The sequence below is a fragment of the Solanum dulcamara genome, chromosome 11 (assembly GCF_947179165.1).
Source record: "Solanum dulcamara chromosome 11, daSolDulc1.2, whole genome shotgun sequence".
Lineage (NCBI taxonomy): Eukaryota > Viridiplantae > Streptophyta > Magnoliopsida > Solanales > Solanaceae > Solanum > Solanum dulcamara.
In genome coordinates, this window is record NC_077247.1 from 30,544,255 (window position 1) to 30,560,793 (window position 16,539).

The 16,539-nt window shown below is 36.3% G+C and overlaps 1 protein-coding gene across 2 annotated transcripts; it reads right to left on the reverse strand.

Annotated features, from left to right (window-relative positions):
- Positions 1–681: 681 nt before the first annotated feature.
- On the reverse strand, positions 682–14,474 carry LOC129873668 (cell division cycle protein 48 homolog). Of its 2 annotated transcripts, none has more exons than XM_055948803.1 (15): positions 14,153–14,474; positions 12,667–12,791; positions 12,139–12,303; positions 11,870–12,000; positions 11,558–11,702; positions 11,181–11,428; positions 8,982–9,106; positions 4,942–4,985; positions 3,642–3,773; positions 3,198–3,275; positions 2,484–2,566; positions 2,280–2,402; positions 1,678–1,738; positions 1,400–1,579; positions 682–1,008 (listed from the first exon to the last, which is right to left on the reverse strand). In XM_055948803.1, the coding sequence occupies exons 1-14, from the start codon at positions 14,376–14,378 to the stop codon at positions 1,412–1,414; spliced, it is 1,854 nt and encodes a 617-aa protein (XP_055804778.1). In that variant the 5' UTR covers positions 14,379–14,474; the 3' UTR covers positions 682–1,008; positions 1,400–1,411. The 2 variants fall into 2 exon arrangements, with proteins under 2 accessions (XP_055804778.1, XP_055804779.1); XM_055948804.1 differs by having other exon boundaries at positions 682–1,011.
- Between the last annotated feature and the right edge of the window lie 2,065 nt (positions 14,475–16,539).

Here is a 16,539-nt window from a genome sequence, read left to right on the forward strand (position 1 = left end):
TACTATTAATAGTTTATTAATTTTTGTCAATGAAATATTTTATTCATATGGAATGTCATGTGGCAAGATTTTTTCCAAAAATAGAGAGAGTAGAGAGTATTACACACATCACTGAGGTGTGTTTCTCAAACTAATAAGTGATAGTTTAGGTATGAAGCTCAAAAATATGAATAGTTTTAAGTGTGTTTTTAATACTTATTTCAAATAAAAATAAAATAATTTTAAAACTATTTCTAACCCATAAAAATTTTAACTACATTTTTAATCATGATAGCAACAATAAGAGTCATTGGGGGAGGGAGGAGGGATTCTCCCTCAATAGTTTTAATTTTTCTTCTAAATAAGTTTTCTCGTATGTAGGCCAATTGATCAAATAATATTAAATTATTATATTTTTAAGTATAATTTTCATTGTGTCTAATTTATCACCATCATAATTTACAATTATTAGCTTTCGCATCACGCCTGATTATTTTGATGCCAACATCATTCTCCCTAATCATGCATTCATGGAAGTGATTTGCTCCCGTCCTTGCCCACCAAACAGTTGCACATTCAATATTTCTTAGAATCCATTATCCTTCCATGTGAAAGGGAAATAATAAGATAGCAAACACGAAAACAAAAGAAGCAGCTAATGAAGACCCCCAAAGCAGGGATAGCAAGAAACAAGCTTCAAAGTGTGAAAGTCCCTATGTACACATTCCAATAACAAGATGACAATTTTGTTATTTATTTCTGATCCCAATGATCTTCATGTAAAGACTGCAGCATAAGCATTATCAATGAAGTATGAATATGTCCTTGCACACTATGCCTACTTCTAGCGATGAATTTTTGGATCAAAATTGTTTTTGGGATTTGACTGCATTATATGATTTGAGAATTATAATGACATTGATTCCACAATTAGCTATTACTTACACCCATCTGCATATTGTCTTCGTGCTACGCAGCCAACTTTTGTGAATGTTTTCTGCGGCAAATTTGGCTTCCCGAGAAGAGAATCTGCTGATTGGCCAATTTAAATTCGTCAATTCAGAAAGCCAAACCAAACATCAACTTTAGAAAGAAAAAGAAGTTTGTGTTTCTTTGCAATCACAAGCTAACTTTTGAATAAAATGAACAAGAATTACTTCAACTAAAACTTCAGGTCAATTCAAGACTAATTTCCTATATATAAACTGGTTCACAACACCAATGACAGAAATATAGACCAATGAACAAATTATGGGATATGGTATTGAAAACATCGTGTTCTTGCGGGCATCATACATAAAGAGCACATAGGTAAAACAAGGAAGCCTTTAGAGACTGACTAATTGCATAGAACCCAATGATGAGTAATCACGGCAGTTATGAGTGTAGATTTTACACACACATACAAGAGATGACATACCCAACGATGATATTATGCAAAATCAAACAGAGGCTTCTTTGCAGCAGGATTCATGCTTCGGTTCTGAATTTCAATATCAAACAGAGCTCTTTGCCTGTTCCTAGCACTATCAATGTAATCTTGGAGAGGGGGAAGCGAACCACCACTACCTTCATCTTTAGGAGCTTGACCACGAATGATCTGTAACATCCAGAGAGAGAAAGTAAAAGGAGGAAGGGTGTCAATATCCTGTCAAGAGAAGAAGCAGAACAAATCTAGTCCAAATATATAAGTGACACCTTTGATGCCCAATGTCGCTCCGCCTGCTGACAGACATCCCTCATGTCCCGTCCAGACAATCTGTAGTTAGTAACCCAAGAGTGGTCAGCAGAACTCTCACATGTTAACAAGTACTCTCTCTGGCCCCATTTATGTAGCAATATTTGACTGGGCTCATAGTTTTTTTTTTTTTTTTTCTAAAACAGGGACTTATAAAAATCGTGGTCTAAAACAAGTCAGAGACATTTATGTGGTTATAAATCATCTCATTAAGGGTAAAATTGAAAGTTTAAGTTAAATTGTTTCTAAATAAGGAAGTACGACATTCTTTGGTGGACATAAAGTGGAAATATGACACATAAATTTAAATTGGATAGAGGGAATACTATCTATTACAACGATACCAAGTGAGAAAACAGGAGCAAAAAATAAGAGGGAAAATATTAACTAATAAAAAATATTTAAAACTGGAAAACCACAATAGCTCCCAATCACATCCCCCAACTCATCTTCTGAAGTAGAGAATACCAACAAGTAAGCACTTTAATTTGTTCCAAGAGTGAAGCGGTTTGAAATGCTTACCCTTCCATGGCTCTCGCAAATTCAGATAATAAATGCTTACCCTTCCGTGGCTCTTGCAAATTCAGATAATTCAGAGTCTGTCAAATGCTTTGCATACTGTGCGGCTATTTCCTGACGAGTCTGTTGATCAGGTAGGGGGAATGTAATCATGGAATCAAATCGGCTGGAATCAACAGGAAAATGATGAATCAGGGAGAGCCAAAGTTTCAGAAGGTATCATTTGGACAACTAAAACCTCATTTACCTAATTAAAGCAGGATCAAGGTCTTGCTTTCTATTAGTAGCAGCCACTACCACTACTTTCTTCTCTTGCTCGAATCCATCAATCTGCACCAAGTAAATTTTTAATAAGACACCATATGAATACAGCTAATGCCATCACTCATCACACATATATATATATATATATATATATATATATATATATATATATATATATATATATATATATATATATAGTAGAAGTAGATGCACTTTCTAAATGAATATAAAACCAAAATAAGCATATTTTTTCAAGCCAAATCCTCCAAGACAACCTCCGAGAAGTTATTGTTTACTTCCCACATGTGGAAGCTTATATCTTGCCTTTAATCTTTCCCAACGAGTCTATAACAATACAGGGAGAAATTAGAGTCAAATATAAACTATAATAAAGCTAGGAGATGTGATTGCTTCCACAGAGTGACTCGAGTAAAAAACCCTGCTGTATTATACAATACAGCAGAGTAAAAAACCCTGCAGTATTATAATAAAGCTAGGAGATGTGATTGCTTCCACAGAGTGACTCGAGTAAAAAACCCTGCTGTATTATACAATACTGTACTGACAATTTTCTTGAGGGAATTATGGAACACTAAAAAGTTCCCGAGGGTACTAGACTATGTCCGAACATTCTTTCGCGTATCATTTACATATATTAATGCTCGTGATTAAACAAATATAGGATTTCCAACCGTACCTGTCGTAATAGCACTGATAAAAGTCTGCGTGTTGCTTCATGTGTTTCGCCATCACGAGCAGTAGCAAAAGAATCAACCTGCCATATGTGGTTCAAAAAAGTGATACAAGGATAGCACCCAAGGGTGTGACCTAGTGGTCAATGAAGTGAGTTGAGAACCATGAGGTCTCATATTTAAATCCCAGCAGAGACAAAATACTAGGTGATTTCTTCCCATCTGTCCTAAGCATAGGACATTGGTGGACAGAGTAACCTGATACCTATTGCTAGTGGGAAGTGGAAGGTATCCCGTGGAATTAGTCAAGGTGCGCTAAAGCTGACCCGGACACCATAGTCATCACAAAAAAAAGTGATACAAGGATAGTGGATTTGTTGGAAGACAATTTTGACAGTTATAGAGAACTGAAAAAGAAGAATTAAGTTGCTGCAATCTTCAAGGATTACCTCATCGAGGAAAACTATAGCACCATCCGGGAGATCATTGGCAAGTGAGAACACCTTCCCTAACAGACGTTCACTTTCACCATAATACTTTGACATAATAATTTCCAATGGCACATATAACAATGGGACACCCTGCAACAGCGGAAGAGAAGCTCATCAAACCAACCAAAATATTGCAAATCCTCAAAATTACTGCTCAAGCCAAATATTCCAAGATACCCCGATGAACCCTGCGAACACGCCACACTGTCAATTAAATTTCTCCTGCTTCTGGGGATGGTGTATGAATCTCTTAATTATTGAAGCACAAGAAAGACAATGAAGACATCAGACCAGGTAGGGAACATTCACACCACCGAAGTTTCATTTAGATGGGCACCGTCATATTTCAAGATTCAGGGATGCAAGTGAACTCAAAACTATTTTCCTAAAGGTATCAGGAATATAGATTGAACCTCATCGAGTACAGGAATCACAAAATAATACAAGTATAAACTTTCTACATACTGGCGTGTACAACACATGGTATTACTTCCGTGACACCACTGACTAAGGTCTCACCCAATTTCCTTACAACCTCTGCCTAGATCCAAGCTCTTATATTCATCCTGGTTGCATTCTACAAAATCCTGCAAGCTCCGTCAAGATCGAGTATGAATCCTTTTAATTGCTTAGATAATCCTCTCTGTACAGATGGTCCAAACACTTGCATTTTAAAGTGAAATGCATATGGAGTTAAATATGACCTCCTTTGATATAGATGGATGAGCTTTTAGGGTACTCATTGGGATAAATGGATGAAGATGATTTTTGTGGTGCACCAGCAGAGAAAAGTTTGCTAAGATGCAAAAGATTGGACTTGAGTTTCAGGAAAGTGATATCTGCAGACACTAATATATCTCCAGTCATAGAAGCAATTATTTTTTTGCTTCATTAATTGACATATATTCAATGACCTGATGCATAAGCTTGCATTTTCATTCTACAAACTGGATCCATGCTTATTCTGTATACTTACACTATCTGTATTCTGTACTTGGTTCACTTCATAAGATAGGTTTATTGTAGCAGACAAATGATTTCATATTAGGACATAAATCAGTAATTTCTTGCGAATTAAGGGTTCTTAGTTATAACATCTTCAGAAAGAAAAAATAATCCAAGACCGGTAGGCATAATATAATTATAGAGTCATTGTGCTCTTCATGACTAGCCTACATATACAGGTGATGACAAATAACAATAGCACAAACCAGCAAAATGGTGGGATGAAAAGCTACAAAAGAGAGAACTGGCATACCGCTTGATTAGCTATAACACGTGCACAAGATGTCTTTCCAGTTCCTGAAAGAAGTACATAGATCAACGAGCATTATAAACTCCTCTGCAGACGTGGATATTATTACAGGAACAAAGCAACCCTTCAATTCCCCTAAATTAATTAAAATGTTCAGTTCTTTATTTTTGAAGGTACAGGGAAATCTGAAATAAATAGTCAAAGAGATGGGTCATGAGGCTATGCAACAATTTTAGTCCCCAAGGTTGCACACATACTTTATGTAACTCCTTTAGCTACGAGTATTAGACAATATATATTAACTTTAGTCCTCCTTCAAGAAAAACATTAATTGTAATATAAACATATAATATGCAAACTGACCTGTTTTTCGCTTGAAATTAGTAAAAATCTAGAGAGTTTACTCCAAACCGTACTCCTGTTTTCCCCAACCCATACCCTTCACCATACCCCACACCAATTCCATATCACCCACTTTCATCACCTCTTAACATTTGCATTTTTTTATTTGCTTGTATTTAATTTTTATATTCTATTTACGTATCAATAAGATCCAAGTATTATTTTCCAACACCTAACCGAGTAGTAACAACTTAAAGAAACAAACAAACACTATAAAGAATTTTATAACAAAATCGAGCCAACGCCCATCAAAAAACAAGACAATGCTCCACTACCTACTTACCTTCTACCCTAATCTGCAAACTCCATAATCCTTATCTAAGGTCATGTCTTCGGTAAGATGAAGTTGTGTAATGTCCTATTTAATCACATCCCCGATACTTCTTCGACCTACCTCTATCTCTCTTCGTACCCACTAGGGGTGGCAAAATGGATATAATTTATGGCTATTCGCTTGATCTAACCCATTTTAAATGGATTGATTATCCAAACATTTAAAAGTGGATCAAATATGGATCGACCCATGTTATGAGAAAATACATAAAGTCCCTAAATTTAGATTCATTTTTGAAGTAGACACCAAAAGTTTGCAGGGTCTTGTTAGCCCACAGAACCATTTAAATCCACAATAAATACACCCTTTTGACCCATTTTTACGACAGCCATGTTGTCACGAAACATGGACGCATGAAGGAATATTTATACAGCCCCAAACCAGGCAATCTCAATTTGAATTATATGTTCTTGAATTTTATTTCTTTGGCTTTGTCTTTTTCAATTTTCTCTCTCTCCTCTTTTATTCTTCTTCCTCAATTTCATCCCCTTAATTTGCTCCTTGCCGGAAGCTTGTTCTCCGACACCGACCAATCTCTGATGAAGCCATTACTATTTTATTTTATTTTATATTTTCATAAACTCTAATCCTAACCATAGCCAAAATCAGGTTATCGTCATGTTCAAATTTGAAAATCAAAATCATTATATTAATGATGGGATTGAAACTCCATTAAAATGGAGCTTTATAGTTCTTCTTAACCAAAAAGAATAGATAATAACTCCAAAAAAAATCACTTATAGAGGAGAAAGAAGATAAGAAGAAAAACTGAAGAAGTAAATAACAGAGAAAAAAAAAGGAAGAAGAAGAGGAGAGAATGGTGAGCACTAAGCACCGAAGAAGATAATATGATGAGGGATGCAAGGGTTGGGTGGTGGGGGGATAATTGAAAAAGTAAATTAAAATTAATAAAGTAAAAAAGAAGTAATTTAATGTAAATGGATCTGGAAAAAAAATTAATAAATATATTTTAAATGGGTGAGAGACACGCACTTGCATTGAGAATACAAATGGTGTCAAAAGGGTGTATTTGTTGTGGATTTTAATGGTTCTGTGAGGTAATAGGACCACCGCAAACTTTAGGTGTCTACTTCAAAAAGGGGTAAGTTGGGGGGGGGGGGGGGACTTTATGTATTTTCTCCCATATTATCCATCGTAAAATATGGATAATCCATGGGTATCCACCAATTGCACTCCCCTTAAGTATGTAAGGGTGTAGGAATCCCTAAAAAGTACACTTATTAAGTGTATGTTTGGTATGAAGAAAAATATTTTTCATCCAATTTTCTCATGTTTGGTTGATTTAAATGTTTTGAAAAATATTTTTCAAATGAACTAATTTTCCCCTAATCTAAGAAAAATGACTTCCAAAAGTAAGGAAAAAAAATTCAAGATTTTCCTTGAATCAAAAAAATGTTTTATAGGAAAACATGAAAATATTTTCCTTCATACCAAACACACTTAAGAGGAGAAAACAAATAGGAAAATAATCTTGTAATCTGGAAGTACTTATTTCTTTACATAATAAGAAGCACGGGATAATATGGATATTATTTTATCCATTTCACCTGACTTATTTTTTACGCCCATATCCGACTCGACCTGCCCGTTTGCCACCCCTAGTGCCCACTATATCCACCTCCTCACTTTGGCATCTACACATCTCCTGTTCACATGTCAATACGATGTGTAACATCATTGTTAATCTCTGCATTTCCAAGGATTAAAAATCTGAGATACTTAAAAATCTCTTGGGGATAGTCGGTGTATCAAGCATCACTTCCACAACAATCTCATATGTTGCATCATTGAATTTAAACTCCAATCATTATGTTTTGGTTCTTCTCAACCAGAACCCATTAGACTCCATAGTTTGTCTTCACTGCTCCAACCTAGCATTAATTTTGTAGACTCTCATCAATCAGTTGTATGTCATCTACAAATAACATACATCATGGCACCTCACCTTGAATATGCCGCGTCAATTCATCTATCACCAAGAAAAATAGAAACGGGTTAAGCATTGATAGCTGGTGCAACCTATCTCGATCGGAAAGTGCTCTAAGTCTCCTCCCGTTGTTCTTACCTAAGTCTTGGCACTATCATATATGTTCTTTATCGACCTGATGTAAGTCATTGGTACACCTCTAGCCTTCAGGTATCTCCATACGACTTAACTCAAGCCTTTGTCATATACTTTTTTAGGTCAATGAACACCATATGTAAGTCCCTTTTCCTTAACCTACTCTACTAATCTCCCAAGATGAATGGCTACTATAGTTGATCGCTCCCGACATGAATCCGAATTGGTTCTCAGAAATGGACACAATCCTCATCTCCCTTTTCTAAACTTTCATAATGTGACGTAGCAACTTGATACCTATGTAATTATTGCAGTTTTGGGTATCACTTTTGTTCTTGTACAACAGAATCATTGTCCTTCACATCCACTCTTTGAGCATTTTTGTCATCTTACAAATGACATTAAAAAAGCCAATCGGCCACTCCATACATGTCCTAACTATGCTCTTCCAAAACTCCATCGGAATCTCATTTGATCCAATTGCTCTTCCCCTGCTCATCTTATAAATGGCATCCTTAACCTCCTCAACCTTAATACACCTACCGTAGCCAAAATCCCAACGTCTCTCGGAGAACTCCAAATCATCTAGCACAATGTATTTGCCCCTTCTTCGTTCAAGAGTTTATGGAAGTATGTGCCATCTTCGACTAATGATTATCTCTTCCACCAGCACTTTGCCTTCCTCGTCTTTGATGCACTTACTTGATACAACCATCCGATTTCTCCAGCCTTCCTCTCTATCGCCTTAATGTGCTTGTATAACTTCTTATCTTTGCCTTTGTCCCCTAGTTCAACATACGAACATCGGAAAGCTTTCCATTTTTGCTGCCGTTATTGCCAACTTTGCCTCCTTCTTCATTGCCTTATACCTTTCCTTATTCGTCCACTTTTTCTCCTCGTCCTTGCTCTCCACAAATAATGTCATTCCAAGTACATTGAATTAAACAAAGAAAACTAAACAGCACTAGTAGGCAAAGCTATGTTAGCATGATCAGAAGCATCATGTAAATATAAACAACAACAACAACAACCCAGTGAAATCCCACAATGGGGGATCTGAGGAGGGTAAAGTGTACGCAGACCTTACTCTTATCAAGGTAGAACGGCTGTTTACATAAATACAAATATATATATATATATACATCGGAACAATATATGACTTTGAATGAGTGTCTTCACACTGAGTAGAAATAAGTCTTCAACATTCAGGCATAGGGGTCAAACCTGGTGGACCTTCAAACAAGACTGCCCGGGGCCTGTTCGTCTCAAATTTGCGTCGGGTCCCACGAGCAATATCATCATATACTTCAGGACTTTGCAAAGCTAGCAGTATTGTATCTTCGATTTCCCTAGATATTAGAAAATCAACTAAAGGTGATCACTTCAAGACAATGTAGATACTATTCTTGACAAAGGTACCATTCACCAGTAAACTTGTACTATTCTTGGCACATGCACATTCACCAATAAAGTATATACTATTATTGAAGTCAATGTCACTTGGACTCTTGCATGATTTCAGATATACTATAATGAAACAACTACATTCAAGTTAATACGAATGTTTCATGAATTGGTCATCCAGACAATCCTAACAAACAATGGATGTGCAGTATCATAAATGGTTTCAGGGTGAAGTAAATGATATAGGCAACAAATGTCTAGATTGATACAGCCTCAAACATGATAGAGAAACAATTCCCACACTAGATTTAGGGACACATATTTTGTCAAAATTAATTACAACTTAAAGAAAGGAAAGCTTGATATTTTCACATTACTAGTATGTTGATATCACAAACTTGGGATCACATGCACCAATAGTCCATATGAAAATCCATCTAATGCTTGACAATTGCTTGAGTTGAAGTTTCCACAGGCATTCTAGCCATGTCATTTAAGATGTTCTCATGTGATCCTAGAAGATTTTAACTCCTATTCGTTATTTTGGATCATGTTTGCTACTTATCAAAGAAAGGGTTATGGTAAGGAAGGGGAAACTAAGTTGCCATTCGGAAAACTTCTGGAGAAGTTGTGAAAAAGTATGTTGAAAAAAGGTTTGTGCAAAAAGAAAACATATTGGATAGTCATAGTTTTATTGAACATTTTTTAGTGATTGTGGGTGAAAGAAGACTTTTTCTTGAAAAACCACCCTGAAACCACTTCATCAAAAAGACTGTTTCTGAAGAACTTCTAGAAATATTTATATCGAACACATCTTTGAAATTTTTTTTGCAAGAGATCAAAAAGAGTTTCATGGACAAACTGCCACCTAAATGGTCTTCCTTCATCAATCAAGGAAAATAACTGATATTTCTCTTTTGGATCACAGGGAATTGTAGTCTGGAAAAGCACCAGATCACTATGGTCTAGTTTCTCCTAGAATATTGATTTTAAAATAGGAAACGGAAGAAGAATCTCCTTCTGAAAAGACAACTGGCCAGGTCATTCCCCTCTCAAAGAATTTCCTTCCTCTACAGTATCACACAGATTGCCAACCTCATAGTAGGCTTTAGCACTAAGCTAAGACAATAACCAGTTGAATATCAGGTTCAAGAAAACTCCAATGACTAGGAAATATAGCAAATCTTAGAAGCTCACTTTCTTCGTTTCAGGTTGTGTTTTATGTGGCTGGTATCAAAATGTCTGACACAACATAATTCACAAAGAAGGGGTATACAGTTAGTCAACAGATTTCATTTGTGTGGAGAAGGAGCTGAATCCACTAATCAATTGTTTTTGCATTGTTCTGTCACCTCTAAAATTTTGAAACTGTTTTTCGACCTCTTGGCATGAAATGGACCGTGCCAAGAACAACTAAAGATTTTCTTTTGTGTTTCAACAAGAAATTAAAGGAGACTTTGTATACAATTCCTGCTTGCAGTTGGTGATTTATATGGAAAGAACGAAACAGAGTATGTTTTGAAGATGAACAGAACTCCATAATGAAAGTAAAATCTGAGTGGATTATGTTGCTATCTTTTTGGTGTAGATTAGAATGGGTAAAGGAAGCTGAAACACTCTTAAAGTTCATTAAATCTTTTGTATAAGCAGTCAGATTTTTTCCTCTATTCTCTTTCTGTATTTTTTTGGGTGTAACCACAGCACTTTCCTAGTGCTTTTGTTTTTTTTGACATCAATTCTTCCAACTTTTTCAGAAAACGAAATCAGGTTTCCTCTTTTACTTATTTTCCTCTCACCCTTCATCTTTTCACCCCAACCAATCATAAGGTTATATAGCAAGACGCATCTCCATTGTCTACATAATACATATTATCTACCTTTCAGGGAAAAGACCAATTCAAACTCCCATATTTTATGATAAGTTTAATATTAGGTTAATGGAGAAGAAGATAAATGCTTTATCTTGAACCAGGGTTGTAGAAAATGCACAATGTGATGATTCAAAGCAGAGTCAGTTACCGTTTCTGTTGATTATATCCAGCAATATTCTCCCAGGCAATATTAGCTTTTGGATTACCACTAGTAGACACAGCAATGCCAAAGATTTTTACTCCCATAGCCTCTAGAGTAGTAACTGTTTTATCTGCAGAAGAAACTCCTCTTGATCTCATGTCCAATGTTTTTTGTTGTCCTGCGAATTGTAGCACAGATGCCAAAGCATCAAGCTCCTCATCAGTAAAGCTCACGGGCTTCATAAACTCAATCTCCTGCCCATAATTGCAGAAACTCTCATTATTTTCCAATATTTGGTAGGTTGTATAATTTGTAAGCCAGAGGAAGCACAGTAATGCAAGTGATTCCAACAAAATGTGGTTCAAAAGTTACAGGAAATGTACAGCTTTGTCGGCGCTTATGAGCGGACGAAATATGAGAATGCATAAATCTTCGTCATAAGAATTTGTATCCCTTCCACCAGCCTGCTCCCCTGCAGTTCCATTTTTCGTTTGGGGGCAGCTAAGTGCCAGTTTCCAGGCAACCCCACTGCAACGGACAGGAAAAAAAAACTTTAAGGAGACTAAGGAAATTCAATAGATGAAGCAAACAAGAGAGGATATGAATATCAAAACACATCTTAGATTTTCCAAATGACATGAACTGTAATATTGGTGCAAAATGATCAAACATCGTCAAAGCAGTGCTCAACTAACCTGTCCCAAGCGCGTAACATCATATTTGATGCTGCACTAGGATCTTCAAGTTTTACTCCTAGTTGTGAAACAAGGCTTGCAATTAGTAGTGGAATTTCACAGGTTGGAAGAACTTGAAACTTGATAGTGACCTGCTAGAATGAAAACCCAACCATATTCCGCAATCAATCTATTCCTCTCAAAAAGTAGAGTTTAAAGAAATTGCCAATGGCTCAAAGCAAACAAAACTTTAAGCTTTTACTATCTAGAAGGAAAAGCAAGAGAATAACCTTTTGACCCTTTACGGCAACAGTAAAGCGAGGATAAGAACCATACTTCACTCCTTTGCTCTTGAGCAAGTTTTCTAATCTGAGTCTCTCCCTTCTTGCTGTTTCTTCAAGGGGATTGTGGCTTGGAATTGGAGGAGAATCATAAGGCGGAACTTTCGAACTGGCCTATAGAAGAGCAAGTTAAATCAGTACTGGTTCAAATTTTTATTAAATTGTCAACTTAGAACACCAAATATCTCATTAGTGACTACCGCATTTCCTGCGTTCTACATGATATTAGTGAGGTATGCTTGATTAATCATAATTACAGAGTGACCTCACGACAATATAAACACCTAAAAGGGAAGCCCGGTGCACAAAGCATCCAGCATTATCACCAGTAAGTGCTGCACCCCAAGGGGTGTGATGTAGACAGCCGAACCCGTGAGCTATAGGTCACACGGAGACAACTTTATCGTTGCTCCAAGGCTCCCCTTCGGGAAATATAAGAACCCATGACAAAAATTAACATCAATAATGCATGCTGACCTCATCAGAATCTGCATAAGCTACATTCAGGACTCCAACTCCAAGCAGTCCAGCTAAAATGGCAGGAATAGTAGTTGAAGGTACCGATCTTGAAAAACATGTATGTCGGTGACACCCAAAAATTCCTGTAACAAAAATTCTATATTAAAATCTGCAAATCTCGGTAGCACTTCGAAACAGACCGGAGATTCCCCCAAGCCTCACTATATTCCATTCTTCCTGAATAAAGAGATTACAGTAAACTCTGACCACTCAACAAAGAGGGTAGAATAGATTGATATGTATATAAACAGTAAATACGCTTTTCAGTACAAATAATAATATATACATATTCCCAAGCAATAGTCTGCAGACCTAAGATGTAGGCCAAGTGGCTATTTACTATAATTATAACTACACCTCAATGCAAATTAGTTGAGTTCGACTATATGAATTCTCCATGTCCATTCCACTCTAATTCGGTTCACTTCTTTTCAATACTTAATATATCTTCTAAGACAGATACGGATTTTCTAATACTAGAGAATTTCCAAATTTCACACTTATCCTTACCCTAACTACACCTCTTGTAGTTATAGTGTTCTCCATTGTTGACACTTCACTTAAGGTCTATCATAATATCCAGTATCTCGCGTTCAGCATAGATGATGCTAATGTAATTGTGAATTACAAGCTAAAATTCATCAGAAAGAAGGTACAGAACATATGATGAGCCCAACTCAACAGGGGTTACCTCAGTTATGTCATATTTGTGAATTGCCACTGGCAATGCTAGTCATATCTTATATCCATAAGATTTGTAATGTGACCATGCAGAATAGTTTTAACACATCTTTTTGCATCAGTAGGTCCATAGGAACTTTTCTTTTTTTTTCCTCCGTCCTTCAGATTCGATTTTGATACCTATTGAGTTTCACACTTATCCATGTAACCAGCTTGGTTTCAAATGTGTGTTCTTACACCCATACTTATAACCACTAACAATCATCTTTACATGTCCATGTTCTTTGCTTTTAGCATGAAGAGCAATGAGAGGAAACTTGGAAAGATAAAAGTGAGAAAGAGATAATCACTAGAATCATATTTGAAATGCCCCATTTCTAACAACCTCAGGTCTAGGGTTTAGGCTTTAGGATCAAAATTCAACAGCAGTCTTAGTGCCAGGATTAGAGCTATCACAATCTACCAAACTCTAATTAAATATACACAATTTATAGCATCATAGCTTATCATACTTTACTTAATAAGTAAACGAGAAATTCTTGTTATCAAGAAATTTAAAAGAAGAGGAACTTGTGCAGTTAAGCCTATGGGCGTAATTGAACAGTGTCCGTCCCAAATGCATGATCACATGTATACTCACCCAGATTACACAAAATTGTCGTAACGGCTTAGCTAAAACTAGTACGAGAAGATTAAGCCAAACTACATCAACAGCCGCCTACGTATGTGAACAAAATGTGCTAGCAGAATTCATATAGCATACCATTGTGCGGAAGGCTAGGAGATTGATAAAGGGAAGGAGAAGCTAGGGTTCTGTAATGAGAGTGAAGAGCTCTGGCAAGGCGCCGTATTGACGCCATAATTGAAGTGCAATCTCCGTGGAAATGGTGGAGCTTTTCTTCTGTGCGAGTCTGCGTAAGTTGGGGGCTCAGGTCCGCAAATAGTAGAAATTCTCCGTGGCGCGCCTGATAATTCCTAAATTCGCTCATTCAGTAGTGGTTCCAGTCCAGGTTCGGTCGGTTCATACACTTTCTTCCCATTTTTCATATGCTTGATCTTTTTGCTCAAGTTAAAAATATTTGAAATAAAGAAATTGCATGATAACTAATACATGTATAAGTCATAATGAACTATTTATAAAAGCATGATATGTATCACGCTGCAAGTCAAGTGTTGTGATAAGTGTCGTGGTGCATGACTGCCAAATGTCCTTTTGCATGAGCACCGTGCATCTTGTAGCATGTTTGTCATGTGTCATGTGTGCGTGATTGTCATTCGCCATCATCAGATATGACTTGTAAATTGTCTGCTTTACCTATTTGTAAGTTGCTTGCTTGAACTATTTGTAAGTTATATGCTTAATTGCAAGCCTCATGATGCTACTACAAGGATTTTTAGGAGCCGAATAGACATCCAAAATTTAGTGTATTCATAACACTCCTTCTTGGATGTTCATTAATGCATACTGTGTCATTAAAATCTTATTACAAAAAGATCCTAGAGAAGGAAAAATAATACATTTTATAATACACATTCCTAATTGCCTCAGTAAAAACCTTATCATGAAAGTCCAATTGGGACAAATCTTTCATCAAGAAAAAAAAAGGTACATCGTGTATTTTGCTCTCCCTGATAAAGTCATCAGTTGATATTTCGAAGACAACACGTTTCAAATTTATATATCTGCCTTTCAAATATTGAGGGTGATAATGCTTTGGTGAATAGATTTGCCAAATTCTCGCTTGAGCCAACCTCTTGAACATCTCTTTCATCATTCTTTTGAAGATCATGAGAGTAACAAAATTTTGGTGAATGTTTTTTTGTTTTGGCTCTTTAATGTATCCTTCTTTTAATTGAGCTATGTATGTTTTGTTTTATTTTTGGAGGCGTGGAGACAAACTCTGGAACTTAAAGGCTTTAGATTGAGCAGGACCAAACCTGAATATTTAGAGTGCAAATTCAGGGACGAGACACATGAGGCAAGCATGGAAGTGAGACTTGATACTCAAGTTATCCCCAAGAGAAAAAGATAGGATCTAGGGTTTTTTATCCAAGAAAATTGGGAGATCAACAATGATGTCACACACCGTATTGGTGTGACATGAATGAAGTGGAGGCTTGCATCCAACGTTTTTGTGACAATAAGGTATCACCCAAGCTTTAAAAAGTTTTATAGAGTAGTCATTAGATTAACTTTGTTGTATGTGGAGAAGTGTTGCCTGGTCAAGAACTCTCATGTTTAGAAGATGCAAGTGGTCATACTAGGAGCGATAGGATTAGGAATGAGGATATCCGGGACAAAGTATGAGATACCTCCGTGGTGGACAAGATAAGGAAAGGAAGATGAGATGGTTTGAGAATGTGAAGAGGAGATGTATGAATGCCCCAGTGAGGAGGTGCAAGAGGATAGATATAATGGGTGATAAGCCGAAAAAGTATTGGGGAGATGTGATTAGGAAGAATATGGCGCATCTACATCTTATCGAGGACATGGCCATAGATAGAAGGGTATGGAAGCCGCATATAAGTGTAAGGGATTAGTAGGTAATTAAGAATTGTTCTTATTACCAGCCTATTCGAGTCTTAGGCTGGGTGGAGTTATACATCGGTCGTAGTATTAGCATATTCATGTAGACTTTGATTTTGGATTTGTGATTATCATATGTGGCTTACTGTGTTTAGGTGACTACACTTTGTTGTTAATGTTACAAATTTTTTGCATATATGCTCCACACTAATTTTCTATTAGCTGGCACATTTTTTTTCAATTATTGCTTTGATTTACTTGAGTCGAGAGTCTTTTAGAAATAGTCTCTCTACCTCGCAGAGGTAGTGGTAAGGTTTATGTACATTCTATTATTTCCACACCCCACTTTGTGAAATTTTACTAGATTTGTTGTTATTGTTATGAAATTTCACTAGGTTTGGTATTGTTGTTGTATACAACATCATCTTCATACAATATTGTTGGAACATGCATGTTTAGTTGAAGACCACAAGTTTTCTGAATGTGTTAAGCGATCTCAATCAAATACATTCTCGACTTGCTTCATAAATGACAATTATCTCTAAATTATTTGAAGAAATAGCAATCAAAGTCTGATTTGTTGATTGTCATCACAAAAATGTACATCCATATATAGATAAATA